The 26,397-nt window shown below is 37.5% G+C and overlaps 2 protein-coding genes across 4 annotated transcripts; one reads left to right on the top strand and one right to left on the bottom strand.

Moving 5' to 3' along the window:
• Positions 1-571: 571 nt before the first annotated feature.
• Positions 572-22,266, top strand: map3k14a (mitogen-activated protein kinase kinase kinase 14a). Of its 3 annotated transcripts, none has more exons than XM_087809504.1 (16): positions 572-609; positions 9,806-10,069; positions 10,142-10,223; positions 10,301-10,514; positions 11,191-11,562; positions 11,629-11,763; positions 12,336-12,465; positions 12,796-12,924; positions 16,329-16,433; positions 16,499-16,656; positions 16,965-17,115; positions 19,949-20,212; positions 20,288-20,388; positions 21,403-21,538; positions 21,612-21,712; positions 21,786-22,266. In XM_087809504.1, the coding sequence occupies exons 2-16, from the start codon at positions 9,820-9,822 to the stop codon at positions 21,942-21,944; spliced, it is 2,487 nt and encodes an 828-aa protein (XP_087665630.1). In that variant the 5' UTR covers positions 572-609; positions 9,806-9,819; the 3' UTR covers positions 21,945-22,266. The 3 variants fall into 3 exon arrangements, with proteins under 3 accessions (XP_087665630.1, XP_087665632.1, XP_087665631.1); XM_087809506.1 differs by having other exon boundaries at positions 21,406-21,538; XM_087809505.1 differs by lacking the exon at positions 572-609 and adding an exon at positions 5,551-5,765.
• A 461-nt stretch (positions 22,267-22,727) lies between these two features.
• On the bottom strand, positions 22,728-26,056 carry LOC148065187 (apoptosis regulator BAX-like). Its single transcript, XM_087808601.1, has 6 exons — positions 25,882-26,056; positions 25,344-25,383; positions 25,108-25,269; positions 24,081-24,216; positions 23,902-24,006; positions 22,728-23,821 (listed from the first exon to the last, which is right to left on the bottom strand). The coding sequence occupies exons 1-6, from the start codon at positions 25,910-25,912 to the stop codon at positions 23,714-23,716; spliced, it is 582 nt and encodes a 193-aa protein (XP_087664727.1). The 5' UTR covers positions 25,913-26,056; the 3' UTR covers positions 22,728-23,713.
• Positions 26,057-26,397: the final 341 nt, after the last annotated feature.

Raw genomic sequence — 26,397 nt, forward strand, 5'->3', positions numbered from 1 at the left:
ATTTTTAAGCATAAAACAATTAAGACAATTACTCACTAGAGGTCACAAAAGGACAGCTATATTTATTTTCAGCTGTTGTTTATAACTACTGTCTTCAGTCTTACTAGTTCTATGGGTTCATGTTTGCCCACGTTTCTATTTTTTTTGTTATAAAATAACTATACAACCCCTTTAAAAAAAAAAAAAAAAAATACTGCGATTATTGTTATTTATTCTTTAATTATTTTTTTGTCGAACTTAACAGTTTAAATAAGTGCATGTATTTAAATATATATAAACTTGTAGTAGTTTATAATTATCCAATTGTTGAATTATAATAAATAATGTCATTACCGTGTAGTTTATAGGTAGGAAAGTTAGCGTTCGTGTGTACTTCAACAACCTTCATATTAAAAGCATGCAAATGACTCAAACTTAAACGCTGCCAAACCGTAACGAATCACACATATACGCAGTTGCTTTAAACACTATTCAAAACATCTTGCGCTAGGTGTCGTAATAATGGATAATCTTCAATAATGTATTTTTTATTTTGAAGTTCTCACCGGAATCTCGTTAGAACTGAGTTCGCTATACGCCACCAGCCGACGCCTAAGATCATAACTCTCCGTAAGTTTTGACTTATTGTATGTTATTCATGTGTTCTATTGTATGTTACAACTCGTGTCACTCATTGTATCGACGTCAACTCTGCCGAACAGTCGCTGCGCTTATTCTTTTGTTCGCTTTCGGTCTTGAGAAATGGCGTTACCGTAAAGAAGGAAGTTATGATCACACCTCAGCAACAACTGTGTCCTTGGCTGCAATAATCTTGCGCTTAAATGGCTTCAAAATAGAGAAAAAATATATTCATTTTACATTTGTCTTTTTGATATGACCTAAACTATAGCCGCCTGTGGGTAATATGTTATCAACATGTATTTTATCAAGTGTAAGTTTGAAAAAAATATCACGAAGTTTACTTTCACATTTCTTCATTGAAACGTGTTGACCATTCTCTTGAATATAGATAAATGCAAAATTACCCGGATCTCAAAACAGTGTGAATAATACTTTAATAAGACTTTTTTCCTACCATTGGACACATACCCATTATATATGAATTACATTTTAATTGAATATTGAAACATAATAACTATCACATATATCCTTGAACACTCATTTACATTGCTTATTGAAATACAAATGTATTGTGATTTATAAACAAACAAAACACATTTGCATCCTACCACGACCTTTCAACATTATTGTTTCTTTCAACCTTTTTAATAGGAGTTTATGTACACAGAACTCACCAACTTCCTGTTGGCAGAATAACTCCTTTGTGCAAAGTTCAGAGAAACAACACTTGAACGTTTATTATCTGTGTAAAGGTCCAGATAATGAAACCTGATTTGCTAATGAAAATTTTTTAAGCCACTAATTCTGACAATGCGACAATGTTGTGTTAATTCTATGGCCCATGCCGTGCATAGTTGCATCTTTCTGGAAAGGTAGACTATGTAAAGAAATGGGAAATAGTAACCAGGGCTCTCAACTTGACGCAGAAAAGAGGTTGCTCACGTTCATGCAATTCAGTCTGTGTGAAAGGAATTCAAGTTCCAGGATGATTCCCATATGAGCAGAGGTAAACTCCTCACAACTCAGAATACAATTGAGCTTTTTTATTCTGGCAACAGGACAATATCCCGTGACCCAAAAACCAAAAATATTATTAAACACCTCAATTCAGAAACCAATTAATTTCTCACTAAAACAACTTTTTTTTTTTAACTTTTTTTTTTTTAAACTTGCTGCCTTCTTGCTGAACAACTGCACATGGATTCTTGGCCTGCAGTCAAACGTCTGGGCTGCATTTACAGCTAAGCAGTGTTGGCCACAGTTCACTTTTAAATGAGAAACAATGATGTCTCATATGTCTGGAAATCCTCTCCCAATTCTTGCTAAACTCAACAAAAGAAGCAGAAATTGTTAGTTTCTATTGCTATAGAATGTTTTATTGTTATGGTTATCGAATCGTTTTCTGGTTTTAAAGTTATAAGCACTAAATAAGTTGTTATTAACAATACAAAAAACATTTTTTATGTCACATTTATTCTCAGTAAACCTTTGAGGTAAATATTTACTGTAACTTCCCTTTTTTTTATTATGCTTTTTCCTGTCTTTATTCTTCGTTGACACGCAGTAACTGTATAAATGTGTAGTCCGTACTGACTGAAGGAAGTATTATACTGATATAAAATGGCAAAATGTTTAGATTATAACATTTTGAATGCCTTTAAATGCTGTAAAATAGCTTTTTCGAATGGCGCACACCTACAGAACAACCTTATATATATACCTCCTTATAGAAATAGCAAATAAAAAAGTCATAATTATCTTTAACAAAACATGGGCAGTAGTGTAAAGATCAAAGTATCGTTATCCAAAATATAATAATATTGAAAATGTCTTAAGTTATGCAGCAGATTAAAATAAGTTACCATAAGTTATTGAAACATTTTGTTGTTCTAGAGTTTGCACAACATGATTTCCATTTTTTTTTTACTTTTCTTGCAAGTTTTACTATTTAAATCTTTTTCTTTTGCTTCATCTTCAAAACTGTGTGACATTCTTGTTAAGATTCAGACATGTCTTGCGGTTCATTTGAATGTTACATGTCTGCTTGCACTTCGTTTCCTCGTTGTTGCATCAGGAGGATTTGTTGAAAAAAAAAAAAAAAAAAGAAAAGAAAAAAGAACGGCATCAAGCAAGAGTTCCTCTGGCTTCGATTACAGACCAGAACACATGTTTTCACTGGTTCGACATCAGGTGGGATCTACTTCCATGGCTCTTACTAAAAGCTTTGGAATTCTGTTAATCTGCGTGGGCGTACGGCAGAGGTCAGCTGAATATAGCCTCGGCAACCACTGAGTTGCTATGAAATCACACTTTCTTATTTCATACTAATCAAATATATACTATAGCAAATAATAAAATGTCCACTGTGTCATGAATAATGTCTTCTTTCATTAGATCAGCCAAAGTACTTTTTAGAAGAAAAAAAAAACTCCTGGAGCAAAATACACTAAATAATAATACCCTTTCATCAAGAGTTTGGAAAGACATATCTGAGAAATTAGCTTTTTGTGTAAAGTTTTTCTTTTAGCCAAATTCACGTTTTGGATGTTGCAACACAAAGGAGAGAATATAACCTACTTTTTGAAGTTGCAATGTTTTTCATGGACAGTACAAGACAACACACTTGATATTTTTTGTTCTGATGGAGGAAGTGCATGGGTTCATTTGCATGGTGGCATTTTCTAGTAGTTTTGAGCAGTTTTTTCGTACCGTTGTACTTAGTACAACCAAACAAGTTTACATCATTTGAGATCGTTTTTTATTATTTGCTCTCAGATAAACCTAAAATATGTTTTCTTCAATATAGAGCAAATGTTCTATTGCAATGAAAACGAAACAGGGTTGAGTGCATACGCACCAGGCCTTTAACGGAACTCATGTTTCAGTATCTCCAGCTTTAATAAAACCAGTACATCAAGAAAAAAAGGTTAGAAAAAAGCAGAACTTAAAATCACCACAAGTTTAAAATAGGAACTCATAAAAAGGAAATTAGTCTTTGTTAAATGGGGACATAACAGTTTTGGTAGGGGGGCGTATTAGTCAGAATCTGTCGAGCATCACGATACAGGGGCAACGATATATTGCAAAACTGTAGGAACAAGGATATATTTGTAGTATTGTCAGAGTTGCCAAGAATCTGGTGATACAATACGTTTCACGATAAAGGGGCAAAGATTCTATTTATTGTGATACTGTAGGAACAACACCAGCTTTCAAAGCTCCTTGATGTAATTGCTTCTTTAGCAAGAAGCCATTTTCTTACACACCAACGTTTGAGTGTCTGAATTGTACATATTATTGCACGTTCTTGTTCTAATGCACTTCGCTAAGGTTCCCACCAAGGTAGCGAATTCCTGGGGTCTTGACGTGGTTTTGAAGTGAAACTTTATCATTAGAATATATTTAGTTGCAGTTATATTGTAATTTTATTTAAATAACTATACATATTGTTTAGATTTTACCCCATTTGATAGCGTTACCGGACCAATAACACTTTCTCATAAAATGCTTTATCGTGTTACTCTGTTTCAATCATCATGGGACAAACCCAAATTGAGTTACTGTTGAAACAATTTTTTTTTGCCCTTTTCTAGTTATATTTAGTTATTTTTAAACTTTATATAAGATTGTTTATTGTTCATTTTTATTGTCTTATTATATGTTAGTGGGAGATTCAGATACATTCAGTTAAAACAAATCTTTTGATTGTTTAGGATCATAAGTACATTCATCTAAAGCATAGGTGTCCAAACTTTTTCGGGAGAAGGCGACATTTGATGAAATGAAAACGTGAGGCCAGCGGCTAAGTTCCAGTTCTCCCTCTTAGCCCTACCCCTTCACCCTACCCCTTCGCCTGCCCCTTAGCCCTTTCCTTAAAAACAGAGTCTAAAGGGTTAATTGGGACAGCCCTACCACATCTATGCTCTTTGTCTCTCACTTGCTTCACCATATTCGCAAATTCGCTCGATTTTGGATAAATGCATCATACCCCTCTGTTTCAAGTGTGCCTCCGACCTCCCTCGTTTTCGAGCGCTAGCTGGCACTTTGTCTTACCCCTCCCCCTTCATCCAATGCAGAATTGGGAAACTCCTGCGTCGCACAGGCACGCTGGCAACGGAGGGGTAGGGCTGAGATCGAGGGCTAAGACGAGAATTGGGACGCAGCCTCAAGTGTAATAGGACCATCGTACCAAGAGTTGACTCATTCTGATGTTCAAAATATGCATTTCCTTTATGTTTGTGGTGTTTTCATTTGAATTAAAATAACATCTGATCCAGCCTTACACCCCAGCTCGGGCTCTGAGGTCTGTGGATCAGAATCTACTGATGGTTCCTCGCACACGGTTCAGGACCAGAGGAGAAAAATCCTTCCAGAATGTTGCTTCTAAGCTTTGGAACGATTTTCCTCTCTCTTTGCGCTTGATGGATCTACTGACTCCTTCAAGAAACATCTTAAGACGTTTATATTTGTTCAGGCTTTTCCTTGATTTTCTTGAAATCCTGTTGTGTTATCAGTTTTATCTTGATCTTTAAAGTATATACTTTATTGAATATTGTTTTGATTGTTTAAGCGCTTTGTGACCCTGGTCTGGAAAAGCGCTATACAAATGAAAATTACTTACTTACTAACATGCTTCTGCGACATTTAAAAATACAAATTTGTACAAATTGAAAATGTAATATGCACATTGTATCTGCCCAAGGGTTGGAAATGGCCCCTAAACCAGATTTTAGACATGGCGATCTAAAGCTAAAATACAGTTATATGTTGCTTATCTTAAATTTGAGGTTAATGTAGTTAAAAGTCGTTTTTTTATATGACCTTTAATTGCAAAAGAAGGTTCACACGGAGATTGTGGACGCAACAGTTTCATCTTTATCTACTCAGGGACTGGCTTGTGAGTCCTGTTTGAAGGCAGGGGGTGTTCTGGGGAAATGGAGATGCATTTCCCATAAGCGCTCAGACTCCTCCCCTCGTCTCACTGCGAGCCGAGCTAAGAGAAAAGAGTGAGGACAGAGTCAGCCACAGCGTCGAAGGACCAGGCAGACTAGCACACCTTTTTCTTTCTTTTTTTGAATCCTAAATGTAGACGGCCGGTCTTTGAGAGCGGACTGAAGACAGATAGAGAGACGCTCAGCTTGTGGGTACGTCTGCACAACACTCAGCCTTACTTGTTTTTTTTTTAGCTGTTATTTTTATTGCATTCAACTTTCTTTTTTTTCTCTCTCCCTGTTTCCTCTAAATTCATGTTGGGTGTGGTGGTTAAGAGTGACGTTATTATTATACTTCTTTGTTCATGTCACACGAACGTCCACACACGAGGTGTCGTGACCACTTTCTTTTTCTTGTATCACAGTCCGAGACACTTTTACTATTAGACAGTGATTGCAACATTCTCCTTGAGCTTTTGTGTTTGCCGCCAATGATGTCAAACATTTCCCTGGCTCTGACCCTGGCCCCGGCCGGTGCCAAATACTATTTCACCTCACACAAGATTTACTCAAGCTGAGTGATATTTTGAAGCAAAGGCATTTTTTTTTCTTTCCGCTCTTATTTATTAGGTGAAAATGAAAGTGATGAAAGGACTATCCGCTTTTTATAGTGCGGCGTGTTTCGTAGCTTAACGGACGCCGGCAGGCATGTAAATGGTTTTTCTTCTGAACGAGCCTGACGCACGACTTCCTCTGAACGAAACAACAGTTGCAACTGTCAAAACAAGGCTGGGTCTGAATTTCCTCCATCAAGGCTTCCTCAGAAACTCTCTTGTTATCGCTCAGGTTTCATGACAGAGCGACCTTAAACTTGAAATGGCACGAGATTAGACGTCGATAAGACTCGGGTTACAGAGGCAGTACAAAGGCTTCTATTATATGTTTTAAAAGTAGGTTTTTATTGGTTATTATTAAGTGATTATCCGTTGCAAAATGACATCCAAATACTTACAATACAGTTGCTCCATACTCATGATGGCAATGTTAAGAAGCATAATACTCAATGTGTGTATGTTTTATGTGCACTATTTTTTTAGTTGGTCCCTGTCCTTATCTGAAAAAAGTATTGGCCTTGAATCTACCTGTCTTGGTCTTGGATTTTACACTCTTTGGTCTTGGTAGTGTCTTGGTTTTGGGCTGAGGCATTCTTGATAAGAAGTATGGACCATCATTTCATATTTTGCACCTCATATTATCTTTCTTTTAATAAGCGTATGAATCAAAGAAAGGCACAAGAGGTCATTTTTAAAGGTGTTTACGTCAAATGACGGGACTGCAACAGTGTCACTACAAAATACTGAAGATACTGTCAATTTTCTTGCAAGTAATTGCATGAGAAGATGCAGTAAGTCCCTCATCATGACCATGTTTTGAAGTTATTACTTTCCAAAAAAATCTAATAATAGCTTTACTCCTCCTCCTATGAGCTGTAAGCACGCCCTGCTTTGTTTATACAACAAGTCTCTTTGAGGTGAAGACCTCCCGGACTGATGACGCTGTGTAACAAACCGCAATGCTTGACAAATCACAGCACAGTGGGCGTGGAAACAAGATTTTGAGCTCCATAAAAACAAAGTGTTTCAAAAACACAAAACAAGATGTTTGAGCACAATTTTTATTCTAAATATTTAAATGTAAATAGAGTTTTGTACAAACAAACACATACTGATGAGTACAATATAGTCCAAGATAAATTTAACACTTAAATCAACACATTAGTTGACCTTTAACTATCAAATTAGTTACAGCTAGAGCCTTTTAAGTGTATATTAAAGTAAAATAACTGAAATAAAATAAAAATAATAATAATAAAATATAAATGTTCACACATTGGAGTTATTAATTGATAAAAGAGCATAGCGTCCAACATGAAGCATGGTCGACTTAAAATGAAACTGCCATAACTGGTTATAAATACGCTAATATTTGACATTTTTAAAATGATTATTCATATTTTCAGTTGTCAGTTTTCAGTCTAGTACAAATTATTTGTTATCAGATTGCCAAAAAAAGGTCAAAACAATAAAACGCAAAGGGTTTTCTTGACAGTTTACATGCAGAACTGCATCAGAGATCTGTAATCGCTGAACCCTCAGGCATGTCTAGCCAGTAAGAGACAGATGACGTCCACAAATGTATGTAAGTATTACATGTCAACTGAGGTTTGGCAACATTTAGGGATCCCACAGTCCGGCCACAGAATGGAATAATCCACCACAACCTTCGTAGCTAATACTCTTCTGGCGTAAATAATGATTTAGTGGCTAGAGTCTGAGATGTTATTTAAATAGATGTGGTTCAGGGTCATAATAGTATCAGATTTAACCTTTCTTAGATGGGTTTTGTGTGTTTGACTGATGTCTGGTTCCTAGAATTCTACCATCTGAAGGGAAGTGCTTTTATTGGGGCCAACAATTTACATTGACATCCTGTCTGGCACCATATGTTTCCTGTCAGGGCGCTGGCGTGGGTGTCAACAGTCTCAAACATGATTCTTTTTTTATTTTGTAACCTTGAAAAGTGTGGAATTTTCATGGGAGACATGGGAAAAAAGTTTCCTTTATATTCAAAGTTGACACACTTATTTAAAACTACAAGAATATTGTCACTATTCATTAACTATTTTATTATGTTTTAAAATACTATTTTCAATGAATGCAGTGAATACAACAGGACCAATATCCACCAGAAAAGGTTGGTTGACAAATGTTAAAAACTAATAATATCTTTGGAAAAAACACTAGTTTTTGTAAAAATTCAAGATATTTTACATCATATCTTCCATTAAGTGAGTTTAATCTTCGAAATCACGAAGCAATGTACTTATTTCAGAGCCCACTAGATAGCACTGTATTCTCTACAAATCAACAGCTATTCTAATGAAACCTCACAATCATTTCCAGTGGTGGCGCCTCCTACTGGGCTCCAAAAGAAATTGGATGCCGCTTCATGAGGCTTCATCAGCCCATCAATACTTGTCATTCGCACGGCCATTTTGTGACTCAGACTGGCCTTGCAAACACTCAGGAGTTCTCAGTTACAGCTGACTTTTGTTTGTTGGTCCCACACTGGTACGGTTGCCCGAGCAACAATTTAAGCGATGAATGTAACGGGAATGACTGACATTGCAAGCAACCATCTGTGTTCTTAAATTAGGCAGCCATGAATGTTACGTCTACGTACGTTTGAAAGGGAGGGATTGCTTTGTTATTGTTGCTGCGAAACTGAGAGGGGTCGTGTGAAATTAGATTTTGACGGAAAGGTTTTCAAAGTCAAAAACATACACTTTTATATTCATAGCAATTCTGCCAAAAGGCTCAGACGAATATGGAAAACATGTGTGTATTGGGCCGTGGAGTGACGTTGCAGAACAATTTGGCAGACAAATTATAACAAAATGCAAATATAAGTCTGTTAAAAAGAGGTTACAAAATACAATTTCTAAATACGTTTACGGAAGAGGAAGTGTGATAATTGTAAAATGCTGAGGAATGAATTTAGGAAATTAAAGTTTTGATAGTTGTATTGTAATTAAATTGTTAAATTAGTATATGGTATATATTTAAGGGGATAATAATGTTGTATTTTTTCGTATATATTATGCATTTATATGGATATCTGCTTAGTCTTTGCATATACATATTGTGTAATATAGGTAATATGAGACGAGATATATCTTATGTATTGCTTTGAGGCTTTAGGGGTGTAAGAAACACATTGATAAACTGATCTAGATGGCAGCAATCAGTACATCCTTCGCAGCTAAAGAATATTGAAATCCTGCTAGATCCCAGCTATGACTGAGGACAAGAGGATACAGTCGACCCCAACGGCTTTTAAAGTTGATCTTGGGGAATAAATCTGGTTTGTGTTATTTAAAAAAGAGTGATGTTTCGTCATTTCTTATCTCTATTTGGCTTTATTTTTGTTTTTATTTTTCTATTTTGTATTTACTTATAACTATATGTTTAATGCATGTTTGAAATAAATCGATTATTTCTGCAAAAACATTTGAGTATTAATTAAAAGACTGTTTCCAAAATTCTCTGTCACACTTTGTATATGAGCCTCAGGTTTGGGGACACCTTCAAACCTTGTGTGGTCCCGGGTCAAAGTGACCCAGTGGCCCAAAAATAAATATGTTTGAGGTATCTCTTGTGTTAAAGGTTGATTATTTCTTTTTTTTAATCCAGATCCAGACGGCGACATGGCAGGCAGTCAAAGGCTTTTCAACTCCACCGCCCCGTTCTCTGGGTCGTCCCAGGCAGAACTGAAGGGGTCATTCCCAGAATGCTCATCCAGCATGGACTCCATGGAAGTGGAGGGAAAGGGGCACAAGGCGGAGGAAATAGCAGCACGCCTGAACCCCATAATCAGCAAACTGTTGACATATGGGACAGCTGAGCAAGTCGGGGAGAAGCCATTGAAGACCTCGACCTTCATCGCTCAAGCGGAATGTAATTATTTTCCCATTGTTTGATGAAAATAAGAGAATACGAGTGTAATAATAAGCTTTGTGTTCTTCTCAGGTGAAACACAGGACTCCCAGGAGTTCAGCCCAACCTTCCTCAAACGCTCCTTCGTACCCTCGCCCAACTGTTTCTCGATCAGGTATGACATCACTCCATGTGTCCACGGCCATTTATCCTGCGTTGACAGACACTGACGGCACATTTGTTCGCACTCAGATCCCCTTCCGAGCACAACAACGTGGCGCGTCCAATCAGAGCTTTTGTCCAAAAGACGAGCGACGCGGCGCCCCCACTGGTGACCCCGCAGAAGAAAACCAGGAAGAGACAAAAACGGAAGCTGAGGAAAAAAACTGTGAAGAAGAATCGAGAGCAAATACAGAGACAACGCGTTCCTTCCGGTGTCCCAGAGCAAGAGAGCGGAAGATTCCAGGTAATGAAACATGTGTTTAAATGTTTTATTTTGTCAAAAGGTTTTATATTTTTAACAGCTTATCATATCTATAGGGTTCCCACTGATTCTTAAATAATCTTAAAAGGCTTTCAAAAAAATTAATGGCTTAATTCGCATTAAAATGTACTCAATTAAATGTCCACAAGTCTAGAAAATCTAACGATTATTTAGTTTCCAATATAAAGAAGTTGGTAACGTTAATTTGATTTATTTATTTTAGAAAAAAATGATTTACTCTTTTTTTCATGTCGAAAACTGTTTTTTGAAAAAGAAAGCTTTTCACTATTCAATGTTATAATAAGCTTTTGGGTAAAATGTTCGTCATGATGTGGTGTATATTTTATTTTGGTTTATTTCCCAGTTGGGATTAGATTGAATAAAAAAAGTCTGCAAAAGTATTGAATTTAACCTCAGCTGTGACAACTGAATGACTCAATATGTTAATTCTAAAAGGTAAAGTTTGGTCAGAAAATATAAATAAAAAGGTTATTAATCCACCAACAAGAAATATATTTATAGAAAAACTGGTGAATTTAAAATTAAAATCACAAAGAAAAGCTTTTTTCAGAATTACAACAACCGCTATATTTGTCTAATACTACTTTTAGACGATATTCTAAAACTAATTCCTGGATCGTTTTCTTTGAATCTAAAGGCGGTATCATCTGACGTCAGCGAGGTCAGCACGTCTTACTGCAGCAGCATCGAGATCTCGGAGGAGACAAGTCCTCGTCCTCTTCCCTTCAACATCTACAACACAAGATCCAGCTGCTCTCCGATCGGCTGGAGAGCTCCCGTCTTCAGTACCCCGTCGAGCGTCCACTCCTTCGAGCAGGACAGCGACTCCCTCAGCAGCGTTGGCGACTGCTCCCTGGCATTGGCCGGCCTCCGAGGAAGCGTCAGCCAGGGCGACCGGTGCTACGCTGGGCCGTTCTTCAAGGAGGTGGAGCAGGAGGCCAGGGAGGGCGTGGATCAGCTCTGGTCGTCTGGTTCGACTTGCAACGAGGGGATTATCTTTTACAATGATGTAGGTATTCTCTTCGCTCGTCCTGGTTTGGCTCTCGTATCCTAACCCTGACTGTCCATCCTCCAGAAAATCAGTGTCGTGGACTCTGAGTACAAAAAAGGTTGCGAGTTTGTGCTCTCAAAGTTGATCAAGGGAGGCTCCTATGGTGACGTCTACAGTGCCCAGGATCGAACCACTGGCTTCGACTTTGCTGTGAAGAAGGTAATAAATGCACATCTTGATTGGAAAGGGATTTTCTAGTCATAGGGCTGAGTAAAAAAACATTTAATCAACCTTGAATTGATTTTTATTAAAATTGAACAATGTCGATTGCTAGTGCATGAGGTAGATGACTTGACTTAAGTTTTCTATGTTAATGTTGTATTACAATAATATACTACACTTTTGACTAACTTTTTTTTGCATATAAAATCACCTAGTCACAGTTACAGTTATAACCGTGGTTCTAGGAATGTTTGCTCTGCCTCAAGTCACAGTAACAGTTATAACCGTGCTTCTAGGAATGTGTGCTTTGGCCCTAGTCTCAGTAACAGTTGTAACCGTGGTTCTAGAACTGTGTGTGCTGCCCCTTTTACAGGAGGTAACTTTTAAGCGACCACTTTAAGAGGGCAGAGCATGCATGAAGTAGAACTGTTGTTTAAGGTGTGGAGGGGAAAAAAGTACATCTTAACACAGTTTGAGTTCGAAATTAATCGATTCAGAACCTTGTGAATCAAATCGATCTAGGAAACTGGACATAAAACCCAGCTCTAATTGCGAACATTCCTTTCTAGATTCCCTTGAATAAGTTCACCAGTGAGGAGGTGGGTGCGTGGAGTGCCCTCAGATCTCCCCATGTGTTGGAGCTCTTCGGAGTGGTCAGAGAAGGTGCCGATATATTCCTCCTGATGGATCGCAAAGCCGGTAAGTTGCTGGTGTTGTTCTGCGAGCGGCTGGAGGTGCTGGCCTGACAGAAAAACGGTGAAGCTGTTAAGAATTAACACATGTACAGTTCGTGCTATGAGACCATAATCGAATCCAGAGTCCCAGATGTCTGTGGGTGGTTCTACCACGCCACGAAAATGACTGTTGATTTTCCTTCAAGTGTTTGGGATCCAAGTTGTACCAAACATCTGGGGTGGCAGCTAACAGTGATTTTCACATTTCTAAACAGACATCAGTAGCAGGATTGTTCAGCGAGATGGTTGTTTTGGTCAAGTTTGTCCCGGTCTGACCTGGCCCTTGTTACAACAGGCTCTCTAGGACAGCTCATCACACAGCGTGGGCGGCTGCCAGAAGACTTGAGTCTCCACTACTTGGGCCAAGTCCTGACTGCGCAAGAGTACTTGACGAAGAAACATGTGGTACATCTGGATATCAAAGGTAATCAAAGACTGACTTTACTTTGGCCATTTTAATGTTGTCGTATAAAATCACACACAAACTAAGCGGAGAAAAGATTAGAAAGATATAGGGTTGTTAGAAAATTGACACATCGCAATATTTTTTCAAGTTACTGTATCGTATTTGACAGCCCTTTATCAATTTTTTTTTACTTCAAGTCATATTTCATTTTTTACCATAGTTATTTTTAAAGGTCTACAGTTCAATAAAGTGTTTTTTGAATATAGTAATTAGAGTTTTGGCTTACAATTTAAATACAAATAATCACTGCATTTGTTCATTTTTCTTTTGCAATTAAACATCTGGCCATAAGATGGCAGCAATCATCAAGTCCTCCGTAGATAAAGGAACAATGAAATCCCACGAGATCTCCGGTGTTGACTGAGGATGAGAGGATACAGTTGACTCCAGTTGCTTTTAAAGCTGATGTTTGGACATAATTTGGTTTCGAAACAAATGAAAGCAGTTACGACTTCATCAAGAGTCATGTGGTTTGTAAATTCTGCAACACCAGAGACAAATACTTAGGCAATAGTAAAAATATATACTTGTTCCTACAGTATCACTATATATTTTTCATCATAGGCCCTGTATTGTCGCATTCTTGCCAATACTCACCCCTAGATAGATATTACTTTGTTACATATCGTTGTAATGTTTAATGTTTATTGGTAAAAAGTAATCCATTGTAATTGACGACACTGATAAAATAACAATTGTAGTTGCTATGGGTGGTAACTGGCAAGAAGGTCTTCACTAGGATACACTTTAAAGGCCAAATCTCCACAGTTTAAATAGGAAAACTGTGGAAATTGATGGTAAAAGGTTTTCCTGTTGACAAAGGAAACGCAATAATGTCTTCTTAAATACTTCTGGGAACATTTGAAGTTTCAAACAACCATTTTCGTTCAGTGGTTTACACAAAAACTATCCCTCTATAGTGAATAGAGTAAAATACATTCAATTAAATATTGCTGTCTTCATATCTTTATATCTCTCTTTCTGTGAGAAAATCAGTCACTCTTGTTTGAGAAATAACGAGCGAAACAATAGTTTCGATATGACGACTTTCATTTCCTGTTTATCTCTTCTTGGCGCAGTACGATTGACCACATGACGAGGCTTCTTTGAAGCTTCGACGCGTTTTTTTTCGTGATCAAAACATAATGTATATTACGCAAAACAAGTTACAAAACAAAAGTACTTTCAAAATCTGTCCATGTTCGATCATATCTAAAACACGCTTGGGTTTTCAAAGGGACTTGACTTTTAGGTGTATCTGTCGTATACATCTTGGACATTTTAGATCAGGTTTTCTTTCAAACCAGACGTCTGGAATCTTTATTATTTATTTTGATTTTATTTTTCCATGGATTGTGTCAAAAGTCAAGGCCTAGGGGCCAAGTCATTATACAGTTTGTGGCCCAAGAGATGGAAAATATGGTTAATGTTCATATTTGTGACGCATGAAGATTCTAGTAGTGTTCAAGATAAGATAAGGGACAGAAATAATAAGTATAGGCAACCATAAGGGAAAACAAATTGAGAAAGAAAAGCCAGTGGATAGTGTTCCTTAATTTGTGTATTTTTGCCATGGTTGCCAACAAATAAAATCAAAAATAATTTGTCTTAATTGTATTTATTATCTGTATTTTAACATGATGTTTGACCCTTTGTATGATTAATTTTGGTTCATAGTGTCTTTAAATTTCGAAAATTAAATTAACTGTAAATTGATTATAAATGATGGTCTTGAAGTATTGTGAGAAACACTAAAAAAATGATCACTAAAAAAAGAGCAAGATGAAAAAAAAAACATGTTGTGTTCTCACCGGGTATCACACAGAAAAAAACGTTAGTGTAGTTTCAGTCGTGTGATTTTGTGGTAATATTTCTCAAGGTGTGACATCGTAGTAAAACTTTTGGGAAATATTTCCACTACAAAGAGCTCGATGGTGGTAATTTCACAAAGCCCCCCACTTCTAAGGTCAGATATGAGTGTCATTTAGTCATCCTGGTCCTTAATATGACTAGACCAAAACAAACTTTTGTTTTTTTTTTGCAACCGCAGAAAATAAACATAAAACACATCACAGTTCTTGATCCGGGTCTTGACTTACTCTGGTTCAAGTCATTTCCTGGGGGGGATTAAAAGATAAGCTTAACTATAAATTGTTCAGATCTCAGAAGCTAAATAGCAGCTGCATACAAATGTCACAGATTGTCGTCGACTGACGTGAAACTAGACAGACGCGGCAGGCTGGGAATTTCCCGGAGTGACTCACTCACTGAGGAGCAAAGCACATGAGCGGAGGACAGGAAAGAAAAGGACTCGGGGGTGGGAGGGGGGGCATGAACAGGAAGTTGTTCGTGATAGGACACATGTGCAAGGACAGAAGGAGTCCGAATAAAAAAAAAAGGGTGAAGATCTGAGCTGAGAAGAAACTAGAAGAACAGGAAAGTTAATAGAGCAACAGAGCAGGAAGAAGTTGCAGTGAAATCGCCCCCTGGTGTTTGTTTTGCATCAGAACAATTGAGAGGAAAACCAGTGTCTTTTTTTGTTTGTTTGTTTTTCCTTCTCCCTTGAAGGTCGGTTTTCAAATGAACTGACTCATTATGGATTACAGATGTTTTGTAATTATCTTCTAATGATATCGATTACTAGTTCAACTCCTAAAGTTTTGTTTTTAAGCAACATGTTTTTGAAAGAAAATTAAAATCTTTTCATTTCACTTTATATCATATTGATTGACATTTTTTTGTCTAGAGTTCTTGATTTATATTCTATGATTTCTGAATATTCGGTGTCAGTTTTGGTCAGCTTGTTTATTTGCCCCCCACCTCAAAAAATCCCAGTATAATAACCTTATTACCCATTTCTGCACCAAGACAAAGACTTAAAGTAGATTACCTTAAGTATGCATAATAGTACATCTTTTCTCAAGAATGCAAACAATATGACAAGTATTTTTACACTTCATTTTCTCCTTTAATGATTGGTTTTATTTTAAACAATCGTAACTTTTGTTGTATGAATACTTTTCTCTTCAATGTTAATTTGTTTTGTTGACTTTGTGAAGTTACCATGAAGATAACACTAGAAACTGACAAAAAAAACTGGCAGAATCAGAATCAGAAAGATTGCCACTGATCTCAGAAGAAAAAAAGGAATTTTTGCAAAAACAAAACAGGAATTTTTCAGGGTGATGTGGCTTTGTAAATGATCGTATGCACAGACAATTTGCAGAACTGAGAATTTGCAATATTGCCATCGCACTATTCTGACACCAGGGGGAGCCAAAACACTATTTTAAAAATGACCAATTGGGCCTTTTAATCAGTGCAGCTCTGACGATGTTTCTCTATCCGCTTGTGTGTCTCAGCTGACAACGTGTTGCTGTCAGAAGATGGGAAAAACAGCTACCTGTGTGACTTTGGTCACGCGGAGAAACTGGACCACAAAGGAAAGAGCTTGAGCGACCCAAAAGGTAAAAAAAAAGAAGAGAACAACTTTTGACTAGCTGGCTGTAACATGATTTTATTTTTCTTTCAGAGCTGAAGGGAACAGAAACCCACATGGCTCCTGAGGTGGTAAAAGGGGAACCCAGAGGGGCCAAAGCAGATGTGTGGAGCAGCTGCTGTATGTTACTTCACATGCTGAATGGATGTCAGCCCTGGACACGTTATTACACCTGCAGACTTTTTCTCAAGGTATTCAACACCTTTGAATAACGCTATGTTTGATGAGATACAAATACTTCTTTCAGAGTCAAAATCATGCGATAAAAAATTTGAACGTGGACCTGGAAAATGTAGGTCGAAAAACAGGAAGTTGAGACTGAGCATAGTTGAGTCACCTAATCAGTGGAAAAAGGGAAGGAGGGGGCGATATGTTTTCTTGCCAGCAAAGCTGCCTAACATGAACATGTTTTTTTATTCTGGTACTGAAGGTGAAAAGTCAATGATGGGTGGTTTGTGACACTGCTTAACAGAACTAATGTCCGTTGTGTGACGAACAGATCGCTAATGATCCTCCGCCCCTGAGAGAGATCCCAGCGGACTGCAGCCACCTGACGGCTGATGTCATCGAGGCTGGACTCCGAAAGGATCCAGTCAAGAGAGCCTCGGCATCTGAAATGAAGGGGAAAACTGCCAGAGCACTGAAAGAAGGTACAACTTAAAGCTCACATACAGGAATCTCTTAATTCACAAAAAGAGACGTCTCGTAATGGAAGTTACGTGGAAAAAAACTGCCTAATCCAAGCCTGTCCAAAGTCTAAACACGTGGGTTTTTTTTATGGCAATTGATCATATTTCTTAAAGCCTACAGCATGTGTCATAAAATCAAATTCACAAGCAGACAATGTGGAACCGGATGATGTCACATAAATACACTTTTAAATTACTGCCTTTCATCAAAAAATCCATCAAATTAAATTCAAATAAAATAAAATAATGAAAATACAATAATAATAATATATACTGTAAATATGTATATAACATAAAATTATGATAAATCTAATCAAATGATGTTGGTTGAGAACCTATAAAAGTAAGTATTAAGTAATAGTTATTTGTAAAGCACCTTTCTAGACCAGGGCCACATAGCGCTTAAACAATCAAAAGCAATACACATTTAAAAATATATACACATTTAAAAACTCTGGGAAAACAGGAGTCTCAGAAAATCCGGAAAAATCCTGAACAAATAAAAATGTCTTAAGATGTTTATTGAAGGAGTCAGTAGATCCATCACACACAGAGGAAGAGGAAGATCGTTCCAAAGCTTAGGAGTCAGTCTGAAAGGACAGTTTGGAAGGATTTCTCTCCTCTGGTCTGGAAGCATGTTCAGGAACCATCAGTAGATTCTGATCCACAGACCTCAGAGCCCGAAATGGGGTGTAAGGCTGGATCAGATCAGTGATGTAAGGAGGAGCCTGACCATGAATAGATCTGAAAGTAAGAACGGGATATTTAAAGTTGATCCTGAAACAAAGTGGCAGCCAGTGAAGAGTTTTAAGGATCGGAGAAATGTGAGTTCTTCTACTAGAGCGGGTCCGAATTCTCGCAGAGTTCTGAATCAACTGCAGGCGAGACAGCTCCTTTTTGTTTAGACACCAAAATAAACTGTTACAATAGTCCAGGCGAGAAGACACTAACACATGGATTACAAGCTCCAGATCGTGTTGTGACAACATTTTCCTAAGTTTAGAGATTTTTCTCAGTTGAAGGAAACAGTTTCTGGTCAGTTTTCTGCAGTGTTGAACAAGAGACATGTCTTTATCAAATACAACACCCAGGTTTCTCAGGCTCAGTTTGACAGACTGGCCTAAGTCACCCAAGTACTGACTCAACCCTGGATCCTTGTCATCAGACGCCATTACGATAGTAGCGCTGGATGTCCTCAGCTAAAATGTGGTTGGAAACATCTGGAAATGATTTTATCCAGGGGAATCAAGTACAGCAAAGATAATAAAGGACCCTGATTCAGACTTCATCCCTCAGTCTTCCCAGCAGGACCTGGTGATAGACGGTGTCAAAGGCTGAGGACAGATCCAAGAGAACCAGAACAGTATATTTAACCGACATCATGATGTCACTGGACACTTTCAGTAAGGCCGTCTCCGCGTAGTGTTGTTTGCGGAAGCCGGACTTAAACTTCTCATGGACACATTTTTAATGATATCAAACTGACTTCCATGACTAATAACACTCATACAATTGTTTAATCACATGGTCTATTATTTAAATATATATTTTATATTTAGGAAGATGGATGGGCTTGTCCACAGTTATGGTATTTGTAATGAACTGAAACTTAGTCATGAACTCATGAAAATAGTGAGCCATCATGTTTTCTTCAAGAGTACACCGGAGTCACATTTACAATTTTGCTCAAAGAATGTGAATGTGGCTGGTGATAGAGAAGATAAGCTAAGGAACTACAACCATAAACAAGCACTACAACAGGAAACTAGACTGTGTGAACTGTCGACATCCAGCCCCAAACTTAACTTGAGAAGCAGCTGGTACTGTCCAGAGATATTTTTCTAAACGCAGGTATTTCTTGTAAATCACTCTGACACCGTCATCGCCACTTCCTGTTCATGTGCGCAAACTGCAACCACAGTGTTTAAAACACGTGTTGTTTCCTGCATCACCGTTTTCTGTCCTGTCATGTTTGAAGCCTCTTCTTCCCCTTATATGTTTTATGGCAACTGTGAGAGCTGTCTGTCATACTGATGAAAAGTGCGAGGTTAGATAAAAAGGTCCTGATTATACAGGGGTTTGCAATAGAGATATTTCTGCATGTTTTGATGACAAATAAATAAACTTAAACTTTACTTTTTTCTTAAAGTTCTAGGGCTGGGTATCGATTTTCGATACCTGTTCCTGAACGATACTTTTTTCGATACTATTTTTATCAAGGCTAAGAAAAAGTAAATTAGATTTCACATAGTACAATCCTTGCCTATTCAATTTTCAGCTTTGGTAAATATCAACAAAAAGGAATAGTTCCCAGTGAAAAGGAAACTTTCTCTGTTCACAAAAGTTTTTATCGCTCCCTGGTACCTAAACTTTGGCAGCGTAAGCTGAAGAGTGTTTTGATACTCGGTACCAACAAAGTATTTTGGTCGGTTACACAAAAGAACCAAAGTTCGATACACAGCCCTTAGTTCATGTAGCACTTCAGTAAAACAACCAGATAAAAAAAATACAAGTCATTGAGAAGCCTTCTGTTTTTTTGTTTTTTTTATATTTTGATTATTTTTCCTCTTTTTGAATTGAGTCAGTTTTTACGCTGCAGTCTCCAATGTCGTTGATGCAGTCAAAGGGCCACATGTAGCCCACAGGCCACATCATGAAAACGTTTGCTATAATAAAAGGCACAAACAAGTGCATTAATAATGAAAATAATTTATAAAAATGACTTACGATTTAGTAAAAGCAATAAATAATGTATTACTACAACTTTTTGATGACTTTTGTCCTGGTGTTGCAGTTGGCGGAGTGAGCAGCTCCGTGAGAGGACCCTACACAACCCCACTGTACATCAACACCAAGCCTCCCGACAGCTCGCAGCAGCACACCAGCTCCTCCGAGCTCAGCGAGGACGTGGACAACCTCGCGAGAAAATTCAAAGACCTCGACGAAGACGGGGAGGCCGACGGTGAAAAGTCGGAGGTGAAGACGCTCGAAATGGTCTTCGAGCCGCTCCCCGATATCACCACCGTGCCCGAGCTGGAGCTCCGTAAGCTGGAGAGAGGTGAGACTTTGGTCCGGTTTCCCTCTGGAGTTCTTCTCGTTAGATTCCCTGAGCACTTTTACTCTTTGTGCGCAGACTTCTGCCTGAGTAGTCTGTCTCAGCTTCACTCGGCCGAGCAACTGCTGTCCTGCCTCACCAGTGACCACTTTTCCAGTCGAGAGCCATGGGACAAAAAGGTGATGAACTTGAGGAGCAGACGTCTCATTCTGAGGGTTTTTTAGTATTTGAAATAACCAGTAATATGAAGATGTTAGGGTATTAAAAATAAGTCTCACGTCAGACTGACTGTTTTATAATAAAAACAAATATTTTGCATTCATTTTTTAAATTTAAATGCCTTTTATTTAATGTATTGCTAGATCAACTATAAATATACTTCGTTAATTAGTTTTAGTCCTTTGTTTTATTTGTCCTTTTAATGAGTATTATGTATTGTGTTTCTAGATAAAATGTATATATAAATCCCCAATGAAATAATATTTTGACACCTGCAGTAGTTTTTTAATAATAATTATATTAAATATTCATCAACTCTGGGTAATGGTGTGGACCTGGGGCTAGATGCGGTCCTTTAACTGTATATACTGTATGTGGCCCTTTTAACATCTTAATATCTATTCATTTGTATTTTTAGTAAGTAGTTAATCATTTTTTTTATCATTGATGACAAGCTAAACTAACTATAGTACTATAACAATCAAAATAAGTAACTTTTATTCCCAACATATATTTTTTTTAGTAGTACTTATAGTAAATGTAAGTACCAAGTACTTACAGTACTTAGTAGGTTTGATGGACTTATTTTTTCCTTATTTTTATTTGCTATGGTTTCTAAGCTTTCAAAATAAATAAATAAGTTTAAAATGTTTTTTTTTAATTTCACAAATGTAGTTTTTATATTTTTTTATCAATATATGACCAGCGTCAGTTTAATTATTTAAAATAAATATATGTATAATAATATAACCTAAAGAACCATAAATTAACCATATTATTGTATTTATTTAAAATAGTCTTTGGGCATAACAATTTGCAAAAGCTGTTACTTTCAGTTTGTTTATTTTAGTATTTTATTTAGTTTTTATTCTCGCTCTCTCTTGGTTTGAGAGCCATTCAAAACATTCCCAGTACATCTCAATTGCCCCCCCCCCCCTGCTACATCTGCTCATATCTTGTTGCTATTTTCCCAGCAGGACTCTGGTCGTTGGTCGCTGAGTCCAGGAGACAACTTCAGCTCCGGCGTCTGCTCCTACAACAGTCAGCCTGAGGGGCCAGAGTTCAGCGTGGAGCTGCTTGGTCAAGCACAAAAACCCTTTTGTTTGGAAGGTGAGTTGACTGAGAGGTTTCTCTTCTTTTTTACATCTTAGTTTTCAGAATGATCATTATTCTGTCGTGTCAGGTGTGGACATCTCCATCATGGACTTCAGCAGAACCACCATTTTAATCCGAGAAACCCGTCGAGTGAAAGTGGGCCACGTGGCTTTAGGGATTAGCGATCAGGTGAGGTTTACAGACTTCATCCAGGTAAAGTATCGCAAACACTAATCATTGCTTTTCGCTTTTTCTGCCTCAGATCTCCGAGAGGGTTTTCACGCTGAAGACGCTGCATGACCAGGAGGTGGCTCACGACGCGGAGGTGCAAGAGTCCGGACTGAAGCTCACCTGTGTTGCTGCGCCAGACAACACAAACTGGAGGTGGAGAATCAGAGATGGAGTTCTGGAAACACGATAGATCCACCAGCTTTTATCCATTTTTTGAGATGCAACGCCAACAGACTCAGGGACTTATTCATTCCTCGTGCTATTAGACTGTATAACTCTTGAATTTGGAGGCAGAAGGAGAGAGAATAGCTAATGTAGTCTATGTTAACCTCTGTATCCTTCCATGATCTTTTCATTTTTTCCCTGATCGAGGCTCCCCTATATTTGCACTTTTTTACCTCTTTGTTCTTGCTTTTATGAAACTTCTGTACCTTCTATCCTCTGCTCTGAACTGGAAATCTAATTTCCGGAAGCAGATCTCCAGAGGGATTAATAAAGTCTATCTAATCTGATCTAATGTTTGTGATGACATATGTTGTATCGCTGCAGATGTTAAAAAGTTTGGTGAAATTTGTGTCTTACGAATTCAAAGTGCTGACCAAATCCAGCCCACCAACTCTAAATATGTGGCCCACAAACACTTGGACTGAGTTTAGCTTTATTTTATTTTAAACCACTTGTAATTTAGGAATATAACCAAAGCTTAACTAATCTTTCTAGGGTAACTTTGTTGGGCAAACAAAATGGCTGTCACTGGTTTATTACATTTACTTTAAGGTCCTTTTTTCAAGCCCACAGTTGCCGTTCTTACTTAACCCATCAGTCGTATTTTAAAGACATTTAAAAGCGACATCTCATGTATAATATAATATTATCTTGCCAACAATGTGTTAACAAATTACTCAACATCCTGGTACTCATTCGGAATTCTGACAATTAACATCTCTGGTAATTAAGAGAACGAAACACAAAGTAAGAGTAAAAAATGTTTTTATTTATTTTATATTTATATATTACAAGACACAAGTTGCACAGAATTTGGGGGAGACTACAACCTGCGGTACAAATGTAAAAAAGTGGAAAGTGTATTTTACATTTGTAGAAACAAAACAAACCAAGGCACTGACAGACAGGAAAAAAAATAATTTAGCTAATTTGTTTGAGAGACGGTGGTTCCGATTATTGTGAAGCAAAAGTAAAATACAGTACTGGTAATGTGAGGTAAGAATCTGTGACCAAGCAAGAAACTTTATGGCTACAAAGGTTGGTCATCCTGGGCGTAGTAACAAAATCATAATGCCAAATGTTTATTAAGCTATAATACAAGGTTCCACACAATTATTGCTTTGGTAAAAAGAAAAGGATCCTGCAGTGGCACGTTCTGTAAACAACTGATCAGCAGCTTATTTCGTGGGAGAAAAACGTCTCTTCCTGTTCATATAGTCGTAATTTAGTAATCATTTTTATTGGGCTGTAACTTTTTTATTCTTCAACCATGCCTTTTTTTGCTTCAGTTTGTCAGAATACCTTCTGGTCCTTTTTTCAGGATAACAATTTGCAAAAACAAGATGTTTTCACACCCAAAAATGATTGACAGCAGATTATAACTCAACCACAAGAGAGTGAAACAGATCAGCGAAAACAAAAGGGCAAAAAGCTTTCAGTCCAAGCAAATATCTTCAAAGAAATATGATGCACAAAATAAATTATTTTAAACAACCAGTTCTTGAATGAAAACCTTTTCGAACCGAACAAAAACTAATAACATTAAATAGCCATCGTCACCTGAGTGGCCGGGTAAGACAGTGCAATCAAGTACAGCCGACAATCCTTTGAAATTCATGAGGAAGAAGGAGGAGATGGTTGCTCCTTATTTTACACCAGATATCAATCAGTAGCGTCGACTCTTCTCCTTCAGGTCATTGCATGTTCTCGCTCCGTGATTATCCCACGTGTCACTCATCTGCCTTTGAATGTGTGGGTGACAACTAAAGCCATTAAAACGCCAGCTCCGAAAACCATAGCCATTTGCCATGTGGGTGTTCCGAAGTATGCACGGACGCCCTCCTGAAAACATCCGCAAAGTACACGAAAATCATTAGTTGATGAGGGGTATATCATTTTTGTGAAGTAACTCGATGACTCACCCAGCCACCCTGCTCCTTGATCCAGTCCAGAACATAATCCGTGAGGTAGTCTAAGGTCCAGCCGATGATTTTTCTGATGATGTCAGGAACATTACTCGTGAGAGCCTGGGAGGGGACGGAAAAAGAAAACTTCTTATTAGAAGCCACAGTCTTTAAAACCTGTTTGGCTGGTGTCTTACTTTCACGACAAGTCGAAAGGTAAAGTAGAACAGAGTGACCACTCGACCCCAGTTGAATCTCCCGTCTGAGAAGATCTCTATTGCAACTTTCATGAAGGTTTCTTTAGTTGGGATGATATTGGATTCATTGACCAACCTAAGAGGACAGAAATGACAAAGCATCACTAGTGCTGATCTGGACAAAATGGAAATTACCAATGTTTTTCTTTAAGGAAGATTAGATTGTTGCTGGCTTCCCTCCCACCCCCAGTGTCTGAACAGTGCAAGTGCAATGTTGTAGCTCATCCATCGCAAAGTTGTAACACATTGCAAGTTACAAGTTACAGGCTCTTGTTGTGTTACTTGCTTTACGTTCCTTGTAAGTTCAAAAAGTCGGATGGGACGACCAGATAAAAGTTACATAGTAAAGCACATTGTTAAAATAATAGAGAGTTCTACTGCATGAGTCGTGACTGATATCAATTTTGGAAAAATGAAACATAGAGTTGTTTTCACATCTTGCTATAACAACAACTGAAACTAAAACTACGAAACAAAAAAGTTCCCCGATACAGGTGCTGCCTTTGATAAACTTTGCGATATGAAAGACAATTTTCAATTTTTAGATCAGTATATTAAAAGTTGTTTTTATAAAAATATATATTTACAACAAATTTCTCTATATTCTATCTTTACCCAAGAAATAAACCGTTGACAGTAAAAATGTCTGGTATTTTTAGTTACCGTAATATTTTCAACAGCACTGTATAAAAAAGCTGCAGTTATTATGTCATCCACAGCTAAAAGAACAATGAAATCGCAAGAGATCATTGCGGTGACTGAGGACGAGAGGATACGGCCAACTCCATTAAAGCTGATGTTGGATGTTTTGGCTTTCAGTTCTATTATTGTATGATAACAAACAGAACAGATGTGACTCTACAATTCAGTGTCCAAAATTGCTTGTTAAAAAAAAGTATGTAATATACAGTATTGGTTAAATGTAAAGAATAATATTAATTCAAATAGATCAATTAAAAACAAGAACCTTTTAAATTCCACATTTCCATCCAAGTCGTCGCCGATCCTCCGCAGACACATGCTGATGTCTTTTAAGTGTGGATCACACACTCGTTCTATTCCAAGTTGTTCTCTGCTCAACACAATGGGATTTTCTCCATCACTCCGCTGGATTCGATCGTAGATGAAGCTACAGGGAAAAAGTAAAAAAATGTAAGAGTCATGGAAAAAGTCATGGTCAGAACTGTGATGGATTTTACTCACTCATTGAGCAGAATTGCACTGGTCTGTTGAAGTTGATCAGCTACAAAATAAATCACATTAAATATTTTATGATCAATTGTGTGACTGTTCTTATACTACGTCATAACACGTCGTTTCTTTTCCATTTTCAAACGCTACGTTACGAAAACAATGAAGAGAAACGACACATACGCCTTTAATAGTTTGCTTGAAAATCTATTTACCCCCAAATGAAGACTTGAAACAGGGTGTATTCTTACTATACTCTATGACAATCTCCATGCAAATTATACACTAAATCTCGGTACTTCACAGTCAAAGTATTTGACTTTGAAATGACGCAGTCGTGAGAACATTGGAGGACGCAACAGCGCGGCTAACGTTAGCAAAGGCGCATAAACACAGCGTGGACTGGACGCCAAGAACCTCTCACAAACATGCCAGGACAGGAGGAAAAAACATTTCTATTTGTAAAGAAGGCATTTATATAATATCAGACGCCTGTCACCGCAGTGTTACTCATTTTATTATCCAAATCCATCGCTGTTAGCGGACATACCTTGGCCACCTCCTTTCGCACGGGATGCCATCTTGTTGTCTTGTGTTCGCTTCCCGGGAACTTCCGCGTTGTCAGATGACGCGTATTTTTTTTATTTTTTTTATTTCTTGCTTCAAAAGAAAAAAAAATACAACTACTGTGTTTTTTTTGCGTTTTAAAATACACAATATCATTTTTTTTATATATATTTTTTGCTTCAACGCAGACTTTGGATGACGTAATTTCCTCGTGTTTGTGCGGAACATGTCATCCATGTGTGCTCGCTTCAGCTGAAAAAAAAAGCAGTTTGAGGTTCGAGAAGCTTGATCCACTTGAACCGCACCCATCCTCATTACTTTGAGCATTCAAAGTTCAATTTAAAACAAACAAAACAGAGGAGTAAAAAGAGTCCATGTCCTTCAAAAATAGTTTCACACACTTGGTCATCAATAGGAGTATGACTTTTAATAAAATATAAACAGTTTGTTCTTAAGAAAAAAACAACACAAAATATGATTAGAGTTGAAAAGATTTTTT

This window comes from Callionymus lyra, chromosome 15 (assembly GCF_982586985.1).
Source record: "Callionymus lyra chromosome 15, fCalLyr1.hap1.1, whole genome shotgun sequence".
Taxonomy (NCBI): domain Eukaryota; kingdom Metazoa; phylum Chordata; class Actinopteri; order Syngnathiformes; family Callionymidae; genus Callionymus; species Callionymus lyra.

What these genes read in the sequence shown, in the direction of transcription:
- map3k14a (XM_087809504.1), top strand. Translation starts at nt 9,820, where the DNA reads ATGGCAGGCAGTCAAAGGCTTTTCAACTCCACCGCCCCGTTCTCTGGG. An exon ending in TGCCAGAGCACTGAAAGAAG is followed by an intron (nt 17,116 to 19,948) that starts GTACAACTTAAA and finishes CTGGTGTTGCAG; the next exon opens with TTGGCGGAGTGAGCAGCTCC. An exon ending in GAGAGCCATGGGACAAAAAG is followed by an intron (nt 20,389 to 21,402) that starts GTGATGAACTTG and finishes CTATTTTCCCAG; the next exon opens with CAGGACTCTGGTCGTTGGTC.
- LOC148065187 (XM_087808601.1), bottom strand. Translation starts at nt 25,912, where the DNA reads ATGGCATCCCGTGCGAAAGGAGGTGGCCAAG. An exon ending in TGCGAAAGGAGGTGGCCAAG is followed by an intron (nt 25,384 to 25,881) that starts GTATGTCCGCTA and finishes TTTATTTTGTAG; the next exon opens with CTGATCAACTTCAACAGACC. An exon ending in TCAAGGAGCAGGGTGGCTGG is followed by an intron (nt 23,822 to 23,901) that starts GTGAGTCATCGA and finishes GGATGTTTTCAG; the next exon opens with GAGGGCGTCCGTGCATACTT.